Source organism: Opisthorchis viverrini (genome assembly GCF_000715545.1).
Source record: "Opisthorchis viverrini unplaced genomic scaffold opera_v5_79, whole genome shotgun sequence".
Lineage (NCBI taxonomy): Eukaryota > Metazoa > Platyhelminthes > Trematoda > Opisthorchiida > Opisthorchiidae > Opisthorchis > Opisthorchis viverrini.
The window spans coordinates 97,919-119,924 of NW_008751737.1; the positions used below are offsets into that span (position 1 = coordinate 97,919).

A 22,006-nucleotide genomic window follows, 5' to 3' on the forward strand; every position below is an offset into this window, starting at 1 on the left:
GGAAAGAGTGTTACAGATGAACAATGTGAATTGCTACTCGCCGTTCATGGACAGACATCTGGGAATCGTCCGCCGAGGTGTACTCATGAGTCTTTCCGATTAGCTACGCCCCTAGTTTTCATCAGTAGAGTGACCACCGAATAGCTTTGCATGAACGTCGTAGTCGTCGTATTTCGGCGCCTAGCTGCCGTGCCACTCGAGAGAGGAGCACGAAGGCTAAGATACTGTCAGGTAGGGCAAACCTAGACAGCCTCCATTGAGATGCAGAGGTTCGGTTCGAACCACGCTCAGTAGGCCGTAGGGTTCAGGTTTTTCGTGCAGCATACTTGAGGACACGGCTGCATTGCATGCGCCTTTCCTATAACTGAGAGTCATATGTTATGTATGTTATGTATGTGGCAGCGAAGCACCAGCGTTGAGCGCCGATGTTGTGTTGTCGATGATAAGGATGATGATCGCTTTGTTATGACCGTTCCCTGTTCCGTCGCTTTGTCTCATTCGTTTGTTTCCCATTCCATGCAGTATTGCCTCTGGCTATCTGCCCAACGTACTCTAGTTAGCACCATTCTCGTATTTGACTAGTTCACTCCACACACCCCATCCTCATACTGTCAGGTTGAATCACGGGGCTATTCGGCAACTGGACTCTCACAGAAATCGCCCACTTGTTTCTGCAGCCATGGACGATGGTACCTTGCTCATCCTCCACGCTACCGTATCAGAGTAAGTCGCTATGTCCCGTTGGTTATACTATTACATAACCCCCTTCTTTTCTCACTGCCCACTTTCACGTCATTCAGAATAGTCCACTAGACAATTATGAGAAGTTTTAATGTTTCTACCCCTGATCTCAATTTGCACATCTGTACAGTTGTATCATCCTCGTGTGAAATCACATCTGTCCCATTCAGAATGGCATTCAAACTTGCAACCTTTTTTTAAGAATCGGTTCTGAGGGGCTCGCCCAACTAGCGTGCTTTCCCAATGTAGCGCCATTCTTGGTGAATGTCCGTAGCCCGTCCTTGTTCCCCTTTCCGGACACCTCAACTAACTATTTAGTTCGAGGAGAGTGCATGCGATCTCGTTGTATTTGTCTGCTTCTGGAAGAAGCATCTATCTCTCTGGCATGTTCAGTGTGCACCATGTGGAAAAGGGTTCGAAAAGCAACCTTACCGCCTCCATCAGCTAGGCGCATATTGATCATTCTCGTAACATTCGAGGCTCAACTAGAACATATGAAGTTAACAGAGGTATCTGCGAGTGCTGTGTTCCTGGCTTGCCAAAATGATACGCCTGCCTCACAATGTCTTATCTATCGATTCCTATGCTTGTGCTTAACCGGCTATTCATTCAGCCTTGGGCAGTGAGATTTTTACTTTGACCGCATTGGCCCATCAGCCTCCTGGATATGCTTTCACCTCAGGTTGCATGCACTGTAAATTAGCAAACTATGTGTTTTCCCACGATCACTATTCATTATTGGTCTATTCCTGATGCGTATATCTCTTCAAAACACGACTAGAACTTTCGTAAAAGTGGTACTACTTGAAGAGTAAAGTTTTCACGTGAACGAAATGTAGACAAGTTAATCGACGCATCAGGTAACTATGTACCTGCTTCGGTGATCCCGAAATTTTCAATACCAGTTTCGGCAGGTCGTCTAAATCTTCGTTTGTTAAACCGAGACCACCTGGATCAGGTTCGCCGAATAAACATCCAAAGTGACAATATGTCTAAATGTTGATAGCTTGGAGAAGTCAATTGGATGGTGAGAGTGGAACACAAAAATTGACAAAGTTAAGACCACCGGAACGCACATCCAGTCCGAAGTTATAACGGAATGACAAAAAGGTACCCTACGAACGCGGCGAAAATGGTAAATAGACCACTCAACTCAAAGAGGAAAAACTGGCGTATGTAGATGTTCGATCGACCAATCAACTGGCTCTGGAACACAGCATATCGAAAAGGCGATATGGACCAATAGTAATGAAGAAATAGGACCGCTGTATTGGTTCGGATGCCTGTCAAATGCCGTTTCGATGCCAAAGAAATCATCTACGGACGTCGGGTGATGACTATCCTTTCGGCGTTTTTTCCAAACCTTTGTGTTTTGCACCTTCACTATGGGACTGAGGGATTTCCAACGGGTATGATTCTCGGTTCCAAGAATGAACAGTTTTGGGAATGTATGGGGTATTTTTCCGGAGAACGCAAAGTTGTGTTTAGTCGAACAAACGACACAAGTTTGCTTTTGAATCTCACTCGGAGTGCAGGTCACGCTCCCCTGGGAGATTACAATGAATTTCTCCATTCAATTACCGCGTTATCGCGCTTGGCTGCTGAGCCGATTTCATCAGTACCTAGTTTAGGATATCCTGGTTTTAGGCGTGATCAGACCAGTACAGCGCCCTATGTTTTACGGAGTTGGTTATCGCTCTTTTCTCATCTGTGTAACCTTCCATCGCGGGCTTTCCACGCAAATGACTATGCAGACGTGGTTTTTGCTGTTTCTTCCTGAAAACTACTTCCCTTCCTCCTCCAATCTCTATCATAGGTGGTACATTATTTTCAACCCCAAAGCTGTACCCAGTCGTATTCATAGCCCCTTCAGACTCCGTTGTACCATAGCCAATTCGTCCTGATTACTCCTTTCTTGGTTTGCCTATATAACGTTGGAAAACAGTATTATTGATAGACCAGTAATTAGGGGTTGCTGAGAGTTTTTTTCTATTTACCTGACTTATCACCCCTCACATACTCCTGTTCTCTTTACGAATTCCCAGCGATTTACTTTCCAAACCCGTGATCATCCCGGTCCAGTTGATACGTACCGGTCAACCGAGTGGTGCGTCCACCATCTTCTCAACGGCCTTTCACACAAGACAACCGCACGTCTATACCGGTGGTGCGGACGGCAATGTTCGACAGTTCGTAGCTTGGAGATGAACATCGTCATCTTTATTTCCATGCCCTGTGTACATAGATTTTGTTCGGAGGAGCAAATACATTCATTTCGGAGCATTTCGCTATTCGTACATTTTCTTGACGACTGGATCAGGGGTCAACTAAAGTGCAAAATTTCTCAAATGTTATTTCTTGTGATTGTTATTAGTAGTGGTGTTTACCCCGAGGTGGTTTCGCGTCATCACCTGTTTCGTTCGCTTTCTTTGGCCGCACTCAACTTTCCGTTTTGAAAAGACAAATTTAGACAACCGGTCGTTGGATATATGGGATAATTGTCCCATGACGTCATTCAGGCATGTTGTTTTTGTCTTGCATACGCTGGCTAGGTGAGAGCTGCGTCATTATTAGAATCCAGCCCCTGAAAGCCCCGTGGCACGGGGCATTCAGTCAATCCTAATTGTCGTTCACTGGACAGTTGCATGTGGAGATCCCAGCCGACCCGGAATTCGCTGCGGACGACTTGTGCGTACGAATGGACGCAAACCGCGTAGTGGTATCCGGTAAAGGGAAGACTATGGACAAAACTGACAATTCGAGTAGCACCTTCATCAAAGAGTTTTCACGTTCATATGATGTGCCACGAACGGTTGACACGTTCTCTGTCAATGCTCAGCTGCAGGGGGGACAAACTCTTGGTAGAAGCACCCTTGTTGCGTCCTTATACTTCACGATGAATACATTTAAAATTCCCCCTTTTTTGTTATTTTGGTCTGTGCCCATACCAACCTTGTTGTTTTTGACCTGAACATAAACCGTTCTTTGACCTTGTCATCGGACGTGTCGTTTAAGTTCACACGTGGTTTCGCTAGCTTGTAAACACGTGGCTCCGAGTCGGCGTGGACTTTGAGACCCGTTAGGAATTAGCAGTTCCTAAACCGGTGTATAGAAGCCGGCGTAGTCCCACGATTTGAGGTTTGTAAAGCTTTATCATTTTATTATTGTACTTATAGTACCGCATTTGTAGATAAACCTCCATTTGAAAGAATTGGCTTTTGGGGTTTTGCGCGTAACTCGACGTGGTTCAACAGATTGCTGGAAACAATCTATATGCATACGCTGGCTAGGTGAGAGCTGCGTCATTATTAGAATCCAGCCCCTGAAAGCCCCGTGGCACGGGGCATTCAGTCAATCGTAATTGTCGTTCACTGGACAGTTAGTCTCACTTGTGATTCAGCAAATTACTCGTGCTGCTCCAGTTGGCCAGTAATTGCATGATTCCGCCATGGTGCCAAAACATTTAGTTTCCACAAGTTCATTAAATGATTCAAACACAGACGCAAATCTCCATCTCTTCACAGCACCACGGAAGCCGTCTAGAGGGGATTCCACTCTGTGCATTGTTTGAAACTGTTCTTCGACCCTGTTAGCGAGTTCTTGAGACAGTATCGTCGAAATGTGACATGCAGGATTTCCATTGGAGAGCAAGCCAATATACCTCATGCTTTAGCAACCCTGATCTTCCAAGCCTACTTCAATTCCGGTCTTACCTCCAGGGTCCTTGGAAGAGAATGCGCCTCAGACATTTGTGATGTTTTTATCCTAGGCGACTAGCAAGGCCATCCAGAGGTCGCAACAAACCCGTGCGCGCAATTTCCCTTGCTGCATAGTTATCCGTTTGAAACCAGTCATAACTGGGGAGGCTTAAAATACAAGTAAAAATCCAATCGGGACAGCCAGTGACGCCTGAAAATACGGCTAAACGTCAGTCAAGGATAGATTCTGAAATCTTGATTCCGCGCCTGTTCAGCTGTTTTTATGCTGGAGACCAATTATCATTTGTTTTTATCCTGGGTCAACCTACAAAATCAGTTGGTCCGTCAGTAACACACTTGCTTCCTTCAATTTACGTGCCAACACCAGACTTATCAGGCTTTAGGAAATGCCGGCGCTCGTGGGTGGGGGGGGCACACTTTGTCGCAGTTGACGAAGCTCAACAACGGTGAGGAGCTAGTGATAACTGTGACAAACCGTACTGTAAGAGGACGGAAATTTACGTTGATTTGAGGGTACTCTGGCCTGTAACCGTCCGATACGGTGCCCGTCTAGTTGGCTTTAATACCAATAGAAAGGTCATAAATGACGCTGTACCTAATTCGGGCGTGCACCAAATGGCGATGAAGATGAATTTGCCGAGCAGCGTGTTGAGGAGGGTCGGTGGCATTTGCGACGTCGAACACTTATAGAAATTGCAGCCGAGTGCAGTCACATTTTTTCCGGGTTCTTTTCTCCTGTTGGGAAGATATTCACTGGCACCAAACTGGACGGGAAAACTTCCCTGCACAGTTAAAAATAATTCCATCAAATTGGCTGCCTCTTCTGTGACCCATTAGGTTACCTCCCGTCACATCTGCATTTGCTCAGCCAGCGGATGCGTGCTTTTTGCCTCTTTTCTTCCCTGTTGACGAGGAGTGCTGCAACGTCGTCGACACTCTTAAGGGGGCCGAGGTGATTCTGTCAACCAACGGAGACGGGCGAAGTTTTCTGCGTAGAGAATCGCCTTCAGTCTCAAAATATTTCAATGAACTTTGTTGCCGGGAAGAATGGCTAGGATAAATGGTAATTAAGTTTTTTTAATAACGCATATTTTATTTGCCTTGTATTGCAATCACAAATCAAAATCCATCCTAGACGTTCTTCTGAGACGACATTAAGAAAAATGATTTGCCGTGGTATCAGTTTAAAAGTGAACAACCGGATAAATTTTTCCTCGTTTCAGCTGCTACTTCCGAAAATTAATTGCGAATGCACGATCGCCACGAAAACCTAACCGGACTATATAAACGACGTTGAATCAATCAAAACTTGTCTATGAATTACTTTATTTTTAGGCCATATTCTTTGAATGCGTGCTCCCTGAAGTCAGATGCACTGTAGGCCAGCCAGATAACCAGGTTGGTCCGATATTAAGTCCTCGATGACAACGAGTTGGCGTAAAGTAAATTCAAGTGCAGCCCATCGAAATGACTTGAAAAAGCTTACTTTAAAATATTGGTGCTTTGGGACAGTTTTGGTACTTCTCTTAGCAACAGGCAAACCCTATACTTTTACAGTGATTTTAGCTTATATCTCATGGAGTATGTCCCCATATATTTTCACGAAAGACCTATTTAATAACACATAAGTATTTCACCAGCTGAGAGATTATTTATTCGGAAATCGAACCTCGTGATGATGAGAGAGAAGCACGGGACACCGTGGCAAACCTAAATGGAGTTAACTTACCCTATCTCATCACTGATACGCCGGTCTTCGTTGCCTACCGGAGTTCTAATGTTCTCTACCAAGTAGTTGCTAGCAGGGCCGATTATTCAGGGAGGATTTAATCAATGGACCATCGCACTAACCCGCCCTAATCATAAGCTGCCCAATTCCACAAACACCAACTACATACAAATCTTTATTCGACTTGATGTCTAACAGACCGCCCAACCATGTTGCGGCCTCTCAGACACGGGTCTGGTATCAAGAAATAATCATCACTTCTAGACGCGTTCTCACAACAACAGCTTTCCGGCCTAAAGTGCGATGACTGGTCTCTTCCGGGTTGCGAATAATACTTTTAAGGCATACGCTTTAAATCCTAAGTAGAAGTTGGTATTCTCACCTATTTTGTAGCTCAAAAAGCATTTTCAGGGGAAAATAGGTGGTCAGCAGGGTGTATTATTCTTATACCTCGTTTTCAGCTGCACATATCAACAAATTTTTCTTACATGGCCTACAAATCTTCAACTGCGTTTATGACTGTGATTATGAGCTGTCCGTGTCAGACAAGGGTTTTTGTTCTGTGTTAAATGCTATCTTTTACGGAAGCGTTGCTACAGTTGGCTGGTGCGGGTTAGGAACATATAAATCAAAAGCGGTTAGTACTGCGAATAGTGCGATTTATTGTGGAAGTAGAAAGGAGGACGGTATGTTGGTGGGTGTCATCAGGCATCCAGTTAAGAAAGAAGACCCCGGTTCGTAATATAGATGCTATGCGAAAACGGGTTCAAAATACTGCCTTATTTGAAATATGGCAATGTAAGGATTGGAATACGCGTAGAGATGGGTTGAAGTGACTCGCATGCCACCGAGCGAAGGATGTTCCCATTCAACAAGAATTCTTCGGCTTCAGTAAGACGTCAGGATTTTACCGAAAAATGTATCTACTCTCACTCTATCATCTATCTATCAAGAGACTCAACTGGAACCCAGCTGAATCTTTCGTTTGTGAAGTTTTCAGGCATAGGTAATGTACAAGGTATAAGTTTTAAGTTAAGATAAAGTTATACGGTATAAGTTAGTTCAGCGAAATATCACCATGAGGCGGGGGGCTGACAACCTGGGAGCAATGCGGCCTCTGTAGAAATAGCATGTTAGCAACGACAATCGTGTTTCAGATGATAAGATGTGACTATGAGGTAGTTTTCGTGTTTCCTTAGACAAAAACGAACTGCACAGCTGGAGCTGCGTGTAGTGTTTTTAATTAGAAGTTGCACTCAACTTACTATGTTCCTCAAGTTCCCCGAAATTCCATTGGTTTGATGGCCGACTGCTGCATTTGTAGTATATCCGGTCGTAACGCAAGGCAGCATTGGCGCTTAGATTATATGCAGCATGGACGAATACTGTATAGTTGTATTCATGTACGTGTGTGTTCATTTTCCGCTTTATAAAATGCCGTGACTGGTAGAAATCGGACGAAGGCAAAGTTCCCAACCAAGTTGTTTTAATCCATATCTGGAAAAGATGTCTCAATTTTTCTTTCAAAAAGTTGACTAAAGGAGACAGACGATGAGCTGGCATTTCGTAAAGTGTGGAATCACTCTAAATCAGAAATCCGCCCATGGAAAATACGAAAACCATTCTGGACCTCACCGAAAAAATGGGAATGTGCTGTTCAAATACATGAGACGTCACCTCAGAAACAAACCATCCTCGTTCTCGAGGGACAGGAACAGAGAACCGACCCAACAGTGGTATCTGAGGTTTACAGATAACGCTATCCAGGACTGTAGTCAGCCTCAGCGTCCTCGTCACATCCAGTCTTATCATGGCGTAACTACGAACAGCCTGTAGCCGAATCGGTCTTCACGGTGCAGGACATTTGTCAACTCCTGCACAAGATCATTCTGGGCGTTGGGGCTCGGCGAGGTCCATCCAAGGATCCTGAAAGAACAGACCGTCTACACTGACGAATCATTTGCACCAGGTGTTTTGCCGGTCCGCCGACGAAGGCCGCCTTCATTCTGCTTGGAAAGAGGCATTGTCAGGCCAATCTAAAACTTTGGTGACGGACTATCACCTGGCAGCTACAGGGCTATAAGTCTCACTAGCGTGCCGCGCGAGGTGATAGAACGGATTCTGAACCAAGCTATCCTAAATAACCTTACTTCCAACAACATAACATTTCCAGCTGGACACAGATTTCTCCCAAACCGTTCTTACGTGACAAACATCCTGGTGTTTATTGAAAGCTTGAACCCATGCCAAGGACGAGGGACTCGTATCGGACTTCATATTATTTTGATTTCTCAAATGGATTCGATATTGTCCCACACGTCCTGTTGCTCCAAAAATTCAAGTCCTACGGGATTGAAGAAAAACTCCTACACTTGATCAGGGCGTTCTCATCAGAAAGATCGTTCCGAGTGAACGTAGGTTCTACCTACTCGTCTCCAGCGCCGGTCCCCACTGGAGTTCCCCAAGGCTCCGTCCTGGGAACACTGCTGTTTCTGATCTACGTCAACGACCTCCCAGATGTTCTTGCAAGTCCGTGTCTACTTTTTGCGGACGACTGACAATCCTGGAAATCCAATGCCAGTACCCTCCAAATGAATGTAGACGCTGCAAACCAGCGGTCGTTGGACTGGCACCTTCCCCCGAATGACGAAAAGTGCGTCCATTTGGAGGACACTCAATGAATGCCTTTGTCATGCATGATGAGGCAGGGTGGGAAAACATCATAATGATAAATGCCAAAAAGAATTTGGGTATCTGGCTCTCTTCAAACTTGTCCTTCTCACCGCGCCATGAGAAATCGGCCCAAAAGGCATTCGCCATTTTACGTATGATTTAGCGCACTTTCTCCCGTATTACTCGCATGGACTTCCAACTACTCTATGGGGCCTACTTCAGACAATACGTCAACCAAGTTGTCTGCTCAGGACGCACGAAAGAGGTCACCCTCATTGAGGGTGTCTACTGAGCCCCCACGAGAATGGTTGCCGGCCTCAAATCAATGGACTACGAGACGCGTCTCGCGACGCTCGATCTCTTTCCCCTGGAGTGGCGTCGCCTCTGAGGGGACCTAATTCTTACTTGTACCCAAACTGATCGACAATTAGCCAAAAAGGTTTTGACCATTGACCTAAAGAACACACGGCGGGGACAATGTAAGAAGATTTTCAAACTCGGAGCACATATTCATTAGGCAAAAATTTTTCTCATTTCGTGTAGTAGCTGCGTGGAATGATCTTCCTCAGACGGTTGTCTACGATCCTTCTAGCACCCAGTTCAAGGCACAATTAGACACTTGTTTATGCGGGCCCTCTTGCTGGCAAGCACATTGCTGGCGCTGAGAACAAAAGAGCAGCGCCACACACTTTTTTGATCATGCCTTTCAGGTAAACGACAAGAGCTAAACCGAACCGGAAAACTTGGCTAAAAGCCTCTATCATGTGTATCAACCCGTGAATCCGTGAAATGTGTGCCAAATTGTAAGATAGGTGGTAAGATCAAGTAGAAGAAAATCCCATCATAATAATGCAGGTCATGGTTATTTTTGGTGCAGGCATGAGTACAGCGAAATGCTAGATTGCTGCGTAAAAATTACTCCACAGATATGGGTTTCAGAGAAACGGGCATCCACTGGCCAAGGTTCTATGAAAGAGGGTGCTGTCAAAATAAGGTTTATGCTCTACCTATTAAGATGTCTCCGCGTAACAAGCGGATCTCCTAATATTCACAAGATCTTGTTGGCTGCTGTAGTGGCTCAAAATATTTCTGGTGTCCGGAAGATGTTTCTTCAGATCCGGTAACGGTGGAGCGCGCGGAAGAAGGCAGAGGGAGATTCTGATGATCCATTCTTCGGCCTTAGTCTTCTAAGGAGCCTATGGTGATCCTTCTGACCAGCGTAAATTAGTACTTTCTTTGTAACTTATCATTACTCAAATTGTACCACTTTCTATCTCTCACTAAAATCTCAGCTTATTCCTCTTCTCTTCGTATCGAATGACTTTTGTTTAAATGAACACAAAAAGAAATATGACACAATAGAAATTCTGTTCCTCGTGAAAGGCGTGTTCCCTTCTTGCTGTGTCGAATTACGCTGTCAGTGAATTAACGAGCGGTGATCTACCTTTCAGACTACGACGGGATAGGAAGTATCTAGGAATATATCAAGGAAGATTCCAGGAAGGAGATCGATTTGGATTTATTGTGGTGGTAATAACTAACTGTACCAACGAACTGAGTTGTATCATCTCGCCTATTTTTTCTCACTTGATTTCACTACTTTGAACTGGTATTTGCTCACGTTATCCGCTATAGGCCCGCTAATTCTAGCAGTTACCCATTCCATGCTAGCGTTACAATAAAGTCCATTCGTCCGTGTCTTATTTCGGTTTATTCCATGCAGATGTGCAACTCACCCGGAGACAGTGTGGATCTGAGTGATACCGATGGCATTCCCCAAACTGACTAGCTACCTAACTGTGTGAACGTTTATTATCAGGGAATGGGGAGTCGTATAGAATACGGCTTTTATTCACGTGATTAGGACATGTAACGATTACTTTATTCTCATGGTATTGGGACAAACTGCGACTAAACCCTTCGTTCTACCGGCATTTTACTCCAATCAGAATTCTTCGCCTACTGTGGTCGATCACGCAAATTTACAGAAGTGAATTTCACAAAACCGTGTGGTGTTTTAAGTAAAGAAGTTCACAGGAATATCTTTTGATAAGCTGCAGACTTTGTGACGTGTCTTCGACCGCGGTTTGTTTAGGTGAGTGAAAGTTCAAGGTCAGAAAACGTCACTGATTCAAACATCTGTGCTGTTAATTATAATGGGTTTATTTCCTAACATGTAGAGAAGATACCAAGCGAGGCATGGCTGAGTCATAACAACCAAGGCGCGGTAGGCAACAAACAATGGGTCGGAACGTACAACCAAAGTGACACACTTATCGAGTTACAAGTGATTGTATGTGAAAAACAAAAAGGCTAGAACAGAGGGCTTGAGGAACGCTGAGGTCAATGGTGGGGCCCATTGACTTGAACTAAAACTGAAAAACCGTTGTTGGCCATTGGCGATCTTGGGTAGTTGAGGAAATGTCAAAGGTCACAAAGGTCGCAGATCGAAATCAGATGGAAGAAATTTAAAATAGAGAGTAGTGGCAAGTTTCGTCCCAAAAGTATGGTTTGTGTTGAGATTGTGTAAATCCACTAGTGTCAATAGCGTGGAGAAAAAGGTGCAAATGACATTTTTGATGTAGGAGTAGTGATACTGAATGGGACCGAACGAACCCCGTGAATGAAATCATTGAGATTGTGGAAGGGCCAGACCGAAATTACAGCGGAAAACGGTGTTGGCCCAGTCCGAACAAGGCGTTTAGCCGTTCAGAACTAACGTGTGCCAGGCGCGGTTGGGGCCAAAAAAATTGTTCGCAGTTGCTATTGTGAGCCCGAGTCAGCAAGAGTGGACAGTGCTCTGAAAATACACGGTAGCTTGTGTACAGTTTCAAACCCATGTTCCACCCAGGTGAATACTTGAAGGATATTTCGGTTCGTTCCCCTCATTAAACGTTACGAAATCGAATGATCGGTTCGTAGGAGCTTGGCAAAATACGACTCTGCGTACTCTGCATCGTGCCAATTCTACCATTCACTGGCAACATGTTGCATCGTGCGATATTGACAAAACTGTGCACCTCCGTGGTTAATCCATTCCCTCAGCTAGGCGGCAGTGGTCAGGAGCCAATGCAGCATTTCCCCAAAGGTGCCAGTACAGTGCGATTATTATGATGGGACACCTCTTCCGGGCAATCCGGATTCACTTTATACAATATTCGCTTAATTCGCTCGTTTATGTTAACTACCAATATTATACCTTTGCACTCTGCTGATTGTAGAACCTCAATCGTGCATGCTGGCCGAATCCAGAGGACAACGACAGTCTTGGCGTCGTATTATATTGCATTGCGTCTAGCTAAGCTTTAACAAGTAAACTGATACCAAATGGCTGAACAACACGTCTTGTTGTTTGCTGGAACTCGTCCTGTCACTAGCTGAAGGCCTTCCTGGTATGCTTAAGCCTAGCCAAATCGAAATGAAGTGGGTTGTGTAAGCGACAAAATCGCTAAGTCGAGCAACGAGCACCGAAGAATGGATCCGAATTCAAAACGAAAGTGAGCCCGACGAAAATGTGCTGTACTGTATGACAAAATATCAATAAATCAATTAATGTACGACAAACATTGACAGTTATCGACCGACATTTAGACCCACGACAAACACGGAGACGAGTATCAAGCGTGACAAACCAGTTCGAAACGTGCCCAAAATGCGAATTTAAACAATTGATAATACGGTTCATTTGAGGAACCAAGAACATGTTCATAGTTTGCGCAATGCAGTGTTTTAATGGATGGGATAGAGATGGGGTGATGCGATAATGAGAAAATGTCAATGAATAGAAGGCAGGGTTAGGCGGAACATTTGAATTTACGCAGTTGAGTTCAGGGAGATTGGGTTATGGAAGTTTTCAAGCGTTTTGTGCGATACAGGTTGTCTGACGTAAGAGTAGATCACTTTCCTCTGTGCAGACTAATTAAGTTAGAGGCTATAGGTTTTGCACCTTACAAGGATTGGACTTCATGAGGTTACCGGGGTTATTATAGGGCTGCAAGGTGCTCTAGATGGGCCCCAGATATCCGCTATATATTGCTGCTATCCTCTTGTTGGTGTTTTGACGCTGTAAAGATACTGATCAACAAGGATCAACACAGCTCTATGGCAAACAGGCGGGTACAAAAGTTACAAGGGACTTCGCGCAATTTAAAATTTTACTTTCAACCAGGTTGCTGCTGAACTGACGGATTGACCTTCGTGTTCGCTGGATTCTGTGTAGAGATTTTGTTGAAGCCATTGAAGTCCAATAGTTATTTGGCATTCTGAGGTTCTTTTTTATGGAACGTGGCCTTCCTGGTTGGTCGTGCGCTTACCTTTTCTCCCCCAAAAGAAGGCATTTGGTTTGTCTCTGGCGCTGCTTTATGCGCGAAGTAGTACACGTGCACGTAGTGCACCTTTGCTTTTGGATGATGCCTAAGTACTTTGCCTACTTTTATCTGATCATTCGTCAGAAGTTCTGGTTTCTTATTTTCTGCGATGCACAGTCTTGTCCAGTACCAGGCAGGATTCCACGTTTTGCACCCCGGCCCAATTCCGCTCCAGTTTATTATTCAGTTAATTCAGAGACGAAAAACCTGATAACTATGATTCTCCTCCTTTGACGTCTACCACATTCAGAAGATGTCATTTAAAGCATGGGCGTGTTTGCATCGGATAATCCTCATTACTTTTGTGGCTACCCCGGACATCAGTCGAGCCTCAATTCTGGATGCACCAATATGTTTATGCCACCCATCAGCTGGGAACGTGCGTTCATATTATTGCTCCTAGACACAGGTGGGGTTATGGTTAAGCAGAGCAGCATCTGGAGCGTTTGAGGCCATGCGCCACGTTTTCGTCGGTTGAGAAGACGAGGCTGCTACCCATTGGAATTGCAGTGCTGAATACGTCTGATGTGAGCTTGATGTGAGTATATGGACTTCTGTGATAGATAAGGCAACTGCTGAAAAGAATGTAGATTGCGGACCGGAATTTACCATGACCAACAGTGGGAAGCAGAGAGCTGTCTTGAGACATGGAACATCAGCAGACTTATGGGTTATGGGCACGGTTGACACTATGACAACCGTCTCTACTCTCGGAGCGAACTTTCGACGGTTGGTGTGCTGGGCTCACAGGACCTCATATTTTAGACTCTTCCGTTCTCTGTTGCAGGATTTGTGGCGAACATGCCTGTGTTTGACCGCTTGAGCTTCCGTGTTCAGTTGGGCCTTGAAGTTGTCCCTGGTAAACCCTGCCGGGTCGCTCGTGCGTTTGATTGGACAAACAGCACTGACAGTCACGTTGGTGATGCTCTCGAGAGGCTTGTTTTCCGCAGAGGACTGTGCCTTGAATCCAGAACGCAAACTTCTTACAGGATGTAGTCCACTCGGCTTGTTCGTCATGCTTGTTCTTCTTTGTATGTGTAATTCCAGGGTCATCTGCAATCAGCATGAGCTCTTGCAGTACGTAATATTTTCCGACAGGTGTTGCCAGATTTGTAGAGGTGGCCCTCGGAGTCACGAGTGACGTCTGGGTTCGCAGCGAAATTTGTTGGTTTTGATGGTGTGAAGTTGGAGGCCGATAATCGCACACTTTTAGCACCTTCCACGGCTTTTTTACTACAGGTACCTCATCTGGTGGGTGTGGCGAAGTAATCTTTGTCCTGGCTGACCAACAAGTGGTAGTAGGGCCCTCCCAGTAGTCTCCGACGTCGAGGTCAAAGTTTGCGGCTCTTCCGTGAATAGATTTCTCTAAGTTTCTGCAACATTGGTTCAACGTAACTTATATTTTGAGACCAAAGTGTGAAGTTACAATTTCACCCATGTTGTCCACTAGGAGAATTAGCCGCGATAACTCTACATATGTTTGATGCCCTGCCCTCGAAAGGTTGGCCTTAACGTAAGCCTCACTGTCATTGGTAGTCGATGGGTTTGACAAGGTTAAGGAGGTCCTGTAATTTGGAGTCGTAATTAGTTGGTTCAGTATGCTTTTGCACGCACAAGTACACCGGTTCTGTTATAGCACAGAAATCCTTTGTCCCGTCGCCCAGGCAAAGCCTGCTACACACTTCCCTGCAACCGCTTTGACCTAAGCTTTGCGTCTCTATAAGATGATCCTGGGATGTTTGGTAGGTATATTGGAGTGCATTTTAAATACTACTAGTCCGCATTTCGTTACGCTGATCGGCATTTGGACAGGAAATAATAACTAGAAGACTAAAATCTTCGCGTAACGAATCCGCGGCAAGCATTCGTATACAGGCTTTGTAAGACCACGGCCAAGGGACAATTGTACCAGTTCGGTCGGGTCTGTTGCCCTAGAAAACGACACCCCAGATGACCGCCCCGGACTCCTTAATGCGCCTGGCCTGTGGCAATCCCAACTGCCGTATCAGATAGTTGGATAACAGTCTTTTCAGCCAGCTGAGCTTGGATGCTAAGCCCCAAGCATTTGTTTAGGGACGAGCGTTCACTATCGACATTCACACAGGCTGCTACATTCTATTTTCTCGCGTCCTTCCAGTGTACCGATAAAAATGAAATATTTGCACCGGTATCTCCTACCTAGAAGCGGGAGCTTGGTTCAGTTTGGAATTTGATTACCGGTTTATCTGCTCATTCCTCAAAACCATACGCTCCAATTTCCACCAGACCCAGCAGATTGCATTCCACGTTTTAAATTCAACGGACATCAATTCCATCCGCATGTGCTGTGGTTCACATACTGTTATAACAGGGAGCGACCTTTAACAATCTGTCTCATGATTGTGAATTGGCGGGAGCCCTGCGAAAATGGTATGCAACTTAGCAGAGTAGTTATCTCACAGGCTATACTCCAATGAAAAATTCAGAGCATGACGTGTATTAACTTAATGAATAAGTTGGGCAGTGAGAAAGTATTTGATACATTTGCAGGAGTAAAAAACGATATCAATTTCGGACACACGGGCGGAAATCTCAAGGTGTCTGCGTTTTGAACCCGGGCCCGCACTTTTTCGTACGACACCCTGCACCTTCCTCGATTTTTCTCATTGCATTAGGGTAAACGGACTGCCAAAATTAAAACCAAGCACTGTGTTGTTATCCCGTCAGCTACTTCTTCGACGCCCTACCTTTCTAAAAGGTGCAAGTGATCTGGTACTGTAGAAAATCTGGGTGTTTACTGGACCCACCTACCTGGATACTCAAAAAGCCGTCAAGATTGACCATCACAAGCAGTGAAACAGTTTCCATTCCTTTGCTTTTACATTGGTGGTTTGCCTAACCGGGTCTCTGAAACGACATTACAAGCCCTACATTTGGATGGAGACGCAGTAGCCATTGAAATGCACCTTCCACTGGATGACGAAAATGCATTCATATGACATTCGGAGGAGACTTAGCGAACGCCTTTGTCGTGCATGGTGAGAATGTACAGGGACAAATACCCAAAAAAATTTTGTTATCAATCTTTCTTCAAACACTCCCTCGTCGTACCGTAACATCGACTCAAAACGCATTCGCCATTCTACGGATGATTCGGCCAACCTTCTGCCATATTACTCACATGGACCTACAGATACTGTATGTGGCCCGCGTCAGACTGCTCTTGAAGACACTAACCGAGTTGTCTACTCATGACACAGTAAAAACTATCCTTACTGCGCGCATACAACGAACAGATAAGAAAATGGTTGCTGGCCTTATATCCACGGATTAAGAAGTTAGGTTATTTAGGACAGCTTCAGAATGCGTTGCATCACCTTGCACGGCACGGTAGTAAGGCTTATAGCCCTGTAGCTGCCAGGCGATATTCGGTCACCAGTTTTGTAGATCGACATGACAATAACTTCCTTCCAAGCAGAGAGCAGGGTGCCTTCGTGGAGCGCCTGACGAAACACCAGGTGCAGATTATTTCCCAGTGTGGAGGACGTTTATTTCAAGATCCTTGGATGGAACTCTTCGGGCCTCAACGCGCAGAATGGGTTGATCTTGTGCAAGAGTTGATGAATGTCCAATACCGTGGAGACCAAGTTGGGTAGAGGCTATTCGTAGTTACGCCTTGACAAGAGTGGATGTGACCTAGACGCTGGGGCTGAAAATAGACCTGCGTAGTGTTCTCTTTAAACCTCAGATCCCACTGTTGCGTCGGTACTCCGCGGATGGCTTGTTTCTGCGTCGATGTCTCATGTATTTGAACAATACGCTTTTGTTTTTCCGAGCGAGGTCCAGAATGGTGGCTTGTTTCCGAATTTTCTATTGGCTGATTTCTGACTTACAGCGGTTCCGCTTTGGTGGTTGTTTTGACGTGAACGCTAGCTTGGGAGGCTCAGACCGAGAACTAAGCTGAGAAGATTACTGTCACTACACGCTCCTTGAAGGCCTGTTATTGTGGAGGACTGCATCTTGAAGCCAGCCAGCAGTTTTATAATCTGGCGAATTTTATGTGGGTTGTTTGGCTGCAGTCACTCTTCTTTCGTGTTTGTGTGGACACCTGATCCGCCGGCAAACAGCGTGGCCAACTGGATGAACGAGGGATTTCCCGGTTGGCTATAGTCATGTTTATGGCTTTGGTTGTCGGGGTCCTGGGCGGCTGTTGTATCCAGAAGCGAAGAGGCCGCGTTTGACGGAGTGGAGCTGGAGCTTGGTTTCGCTGGTTGTCCCCGCACACCTGACTCAGTCAAGTTCAGAGGCTATGGCTTTGTTCAGGAATGCATGGCTGCAGCTGCGTCGTCTGTTACGGAGATAAGCGTTGATAGCTCCACGTACTTTGGGCGCTGCTTGCATGTGAGGTTTGCCTCCTCTAGTACATAACTGCTTTTCGTGGGCGAGAGGCCTGTGGTGGTCAAATAAAAACTGCTGTCCGGAGATGTAGCTGGTTTCGTCGGCCTGCTTTAGGGAGCACAAGAGGATATGACGATAATCGACTTGGACATGAGTTTTGGGTCGGCTGAATTGTTGTCCTGCAGAAGCCTGTTTCGTGCCTCCATCGCTGACCTGCTGTGACCAAGCTTTCGCGCGCCTAGGGGGCGATCCTCAGATAGACGCCTGATCTTTGGTTGGCCTTTTGAATGCTGCCAGCCCGCCCCAATATCTTCTGTAATTCAGATGGAGACGAGTGACTAGAAGTTTAAGAGTTCCCTTCTGGCTTAACCATTCTGAGTGGAGCGATTGATCAGGCTTGGTGAGGACATTGCTAAGGATTGTTTGTGCCAGGTTCGCTGGCATGATTTTTCCGGAAAATGATCCCCAGATTATCAATCTGTTTTCCCTTAGGCGCCTGTCCACCAGAGACGTTGTGGCGGTCTTTGCAGCCGCGTCAGAGATTTGTATGACTTTCTTCGCAGCCAGAGGACCCGGTATGGATAGCGCGAGTTACTCGTTCAGCAAAGAAGGTTCCTTACCAACTTTCGTCCAAGTCGCCGCATTCTTAGTGTCTGAATCCTCCAGTTCCTTAGAAAGACGCTCCAATTTCGCGTCGCGTATCCCAAACAAAGCGGCGCACTCACATCGGTCTTTCTGATTCTGCAGTGGGGATTTGGTGTCGTTTTGGGGGGCTCTACTCTTGGCTGCTGTATGCATTGCACCTTTAACGTAGAGGCAACTGGCGCAGACAAACGGATCAGGAGAGTTAGCTAATCGGCTTATCTGGTCGTCCCGCAAACCCGTGCACTTGAAGTGCCACCTGGCCTTGCAGGTGTGGCATTGCATACCGCGTTTGACGTTCGACGGGCAGCCATTTCGCCCACATCTGTTGTGGTTTATCAATGGCCATAGAGGGCGATCGGTATAAATTGATGTCATGATTAGGACTTGGTGTAAAATAGGAAGTGTGCGCAAAATATCAAGGCTATTCTCTCAAATGTTTTTAGAGTAATAAAATTCAACAGTTACTCGTGTGTCCTCTGTGAATAGATTGTACAACGGAAAAAAATTCTTTCACAAATTAGCACGAGGGAAAAACGAAACCAATTTCGAACGTACCGATTTCGGTTGTACCTTCCAGAAGAACAGAAGCCACCGGACGACGGGAGAAAACATGACCCGGGAAGCTGAGGGAAAATCTTCAATCCCTGTATCAATCCGTGAATTATGTTTGAACCTTTCGCTATTGCAAAACAAGAGACGAGCGCGAGGTTCAACTCGTTTGCTTTCGGTTGGCGGTCCTGACAACAGGCTTGTGGAGGGACTGGGGACAATAGAATATTATCAGTATCAGGAAGTTTCAACATCAGCTCGTTGGAATACATCAGTTAACCTCAAATGTCGACGGATATACTTCATTTTGATACCAGCCCTTTCAAGATTTCCGATGAAACTGATGGCGACCAGGACGATAAAAGATTGCGTGATGAGGTAGCCAGTCCTTCTTGTTTCCAATAAAAAAATAAGCTCGAACAGTTGATTGCAGAACAGTTCAATGACTTTGACCTTGGAAATGACAATGAGGACCTTCCTGGATCACCTGGAGTGGAACAAAACGTTACGACGTCTGCTTATCCCGATGACGTAGCCAGTATACTGGCTGCTGGTAAACTCTCTCTTCTTGAGCATGCTATCCAGCGGTTCGGAGAGGAAAACCATGTAAGTAGTGTGACACTCATGTAAGCTAAGCAGCAGGCACTTTCCTGCCAGCTTATCCTGGTGCAAAAATAGCTATTTTTTACTTTAACTTCTCGCTTCACCATTCCAACTTCCAATGGTAGACTTCTTTCGGTCATGTGCAGTTCCAAGTACTCATTCGTGGCCTGTACTGACCGACGCAGTACCACTAACACGAGACGATCCTGTTGACGGGATTTTCGTTTCCATCAAAAAATCGGAAACCACATTCCGTGCATACGATGGCTTATATCTAGAGCCCATTACTTAGGGTGGTGAGCGCGTAGGCTGACTCACTGGAATAAATGAGAAACCTGTTGGCGCCGTTCAGAGTACACAGACAAGGGTTATGTACGACAGTGAAGCATCGGTGTTGAACACTGATGTCATGCTGTCAATGATGATGATATGTGATGGAGCTTAAGTGGAGCTATGTTATCCGGTTGCATTGCCGTGGAGGTCAAAAGGTTGACACAGTTAACCAACCTATATGTTGCCGTAAGAGATGCGTATGTCGAAGGTATCGGTAGGCCTAATTGCAGGGTTCTTGAAATGCCTTCGCCGTAATTGCGTCTACCGTTAAGTCCTGGATTCTCAACTGAGTTAAGGTCATCGTTTATGTTAGGTTTGTGGCAAAAGACCTCGACGCGTTCATCTCCCGGGTTTTCTATATGCATCAAAGAGCTGTCTGGAACACTGAGGTGGTTTGGTTGAATCTTCTTTCCAGCTACTTCTACATTGACTTACGTCGAATATGCTATGTTTGTCTCCTTTTCGACATGATGGGAGACAATCACAGTTGGTATTACCAGTGTCGCACTACGAGTTTGCCCTGTGCGACACCAACCGGATTTAGCCTTATCAGTTCAGCTGCGTTTATTCTGTAATAGCGCCTAATTTCGTCCTCAAAGATATTTGGTCTCATTCAATAAGCTGTCAGAGGCAAACCTTCCAATTATCACCCATATAACCGGAGTAAAATCGGGCTACGGCGCAATAGCTCCATATATTTTCCGAATATTACTTGCCTCATTATGTGCAGTCGTTATCCGTCTATGGGGAAACTGCAGTTTCAATTGATGAATTTAAGCCGGCGTCCAATACAGTGTACCCAGACCGCATTCTCATTCTCATGGTTCGGGAGAGATAGCTATAAGTTGCTTATGGAGCATAACGGAACGCAACTTACACTGGTCATCATCACTTCCGACTTCACACAAACTTTTTTCCTCTATCGCTCATCCCTTAATTTGTTACAACTATCTCCCAGAGAATAATCAGCCACCATACCATCTCTAGGTGCCGCTGTCACTAATTGGTGACCAGTGATTACCTCAGAACCTACCATTACTCGTGTTTCTCAGTCATTCTGTAAACAGATGAAAACTGGGTCATTCAGCATCCGTCCTTGCTGTTGATGATCATGTCAAAGTTTCCTCTGATGTAACAGTAATATTTGGAGAATGTCTGTCGGGGTAGTGACGGACTGAATAACTTATTGCTTGGTTAAAGCCACGTCCACTGCATTTCAGAGAGACAGATGGTCGTGTCACCGATTATTCCTGCGTGTGTTTGTTATCTGATCGGTCCATCACACGTTTACAGCTCGCCATTTCAATGACATACAACTCAGGCGACAATCAGACGAGCCAGTGAAAGTAGAAGTGAAACGCCAAATTTAACTCACAAATCAGCATAGAGATGAACGCAGAAGAATGACAGACTAGCTCAGAAACGAGTGAACGAATGTAATTTAGACTGAGATAGTACTGTTTTCGCCAATGTTAGTACCGTTATTGGTGCTAATGGCAGCTGTGAATTACGTGCACCATATGAGTGAATGCACATCATCATCATCATCGACAGCATGACATCAGTGTTCAACACCGATGCTTCACTGCCGTACAACCATGACTTATTTGAAAGCCTTATTGTAAAGAAAAGAATAAAGGTGGATGGGGGAGGGACTTAGTGCTAGCTTAACACAATCATTCCGAGGTGCCTACACCTCCAGACATTCACTCAGGCAATCTGGACTGAAACTGACAGAAACGGAGCGCCACTGACATCGGTTGGCAGCCATATCTTGTAGTGTCTCCAACCAGGCACAGTGAGGATCACGCCATCCTGGAAGGCGAGTAGCACCGACAGCACCCAAGCGTTTCGTCATCTCCTTCATACTCCTCTGCCAGGTCAAGGGTTGGCCAGCTCTCTGTTTACGCCACTCCGAATTGGGCATGGAAAACAGTACTCTCTTCAGCAAACGATGGTTCGGCATACGTAACACATGTCCCAACCGACGCAGCTTCTGGCTCTAGACACATTGTTCAATGGGAGTACCCGTAACACAACCGAAAACGTTTTCTAACTGTCTCGTTACGGATTCATTGTCGAACCCTGAAAACGTCTCAGTTCCGCTGCTCGAATAGGCCAAGTCTCACAGCCATACATCAAGACAGCTCGTACTGTAGCTTGAATCACACGTCCCTTCAGATTCAGGGATAAACAATTCTGACGCCATAGGTGTCTCAAGTTAGCAAACGCGGCCCGAGCCTTGCAGATTCGTGCATTCACCTCATCTG

General features: G+C 45.6%; 1 protein-coding gene across 1 annotated transcript in view; it reads left to right on the plus strand.

The window, feature by feature from the left end:
• T265_04726 (hypothetical protein) overlaps positions 1 to 22,006 on the plus strand; it is a gene marked incomplete at both ends in the record, with an annotated part of 85,019 nt that overhangs the window by 25,086 nt on the left and 37,927 nt on the right. The window contains 4 exons of the mRNA XM_009169539.1: positions 616 to 723; positions 17,429 to 17,614; positions 19,118 to 19,178; positions 19,215 to 19,406. Coding sequence (XP_009167803.1) covers positions 616 to 723; positions 17,429 to 17,614; positions 19,118 to 19,178; positions 19,215 to 19,406 — 547 coding nt within the window. The remainder of the gene's footprint in view (positions 1 to 615; positions 724 to 17,428; positions 17,615 to 19,117; positions 19,179 to 19,214; positions 19,407 to 22,006) is intronic.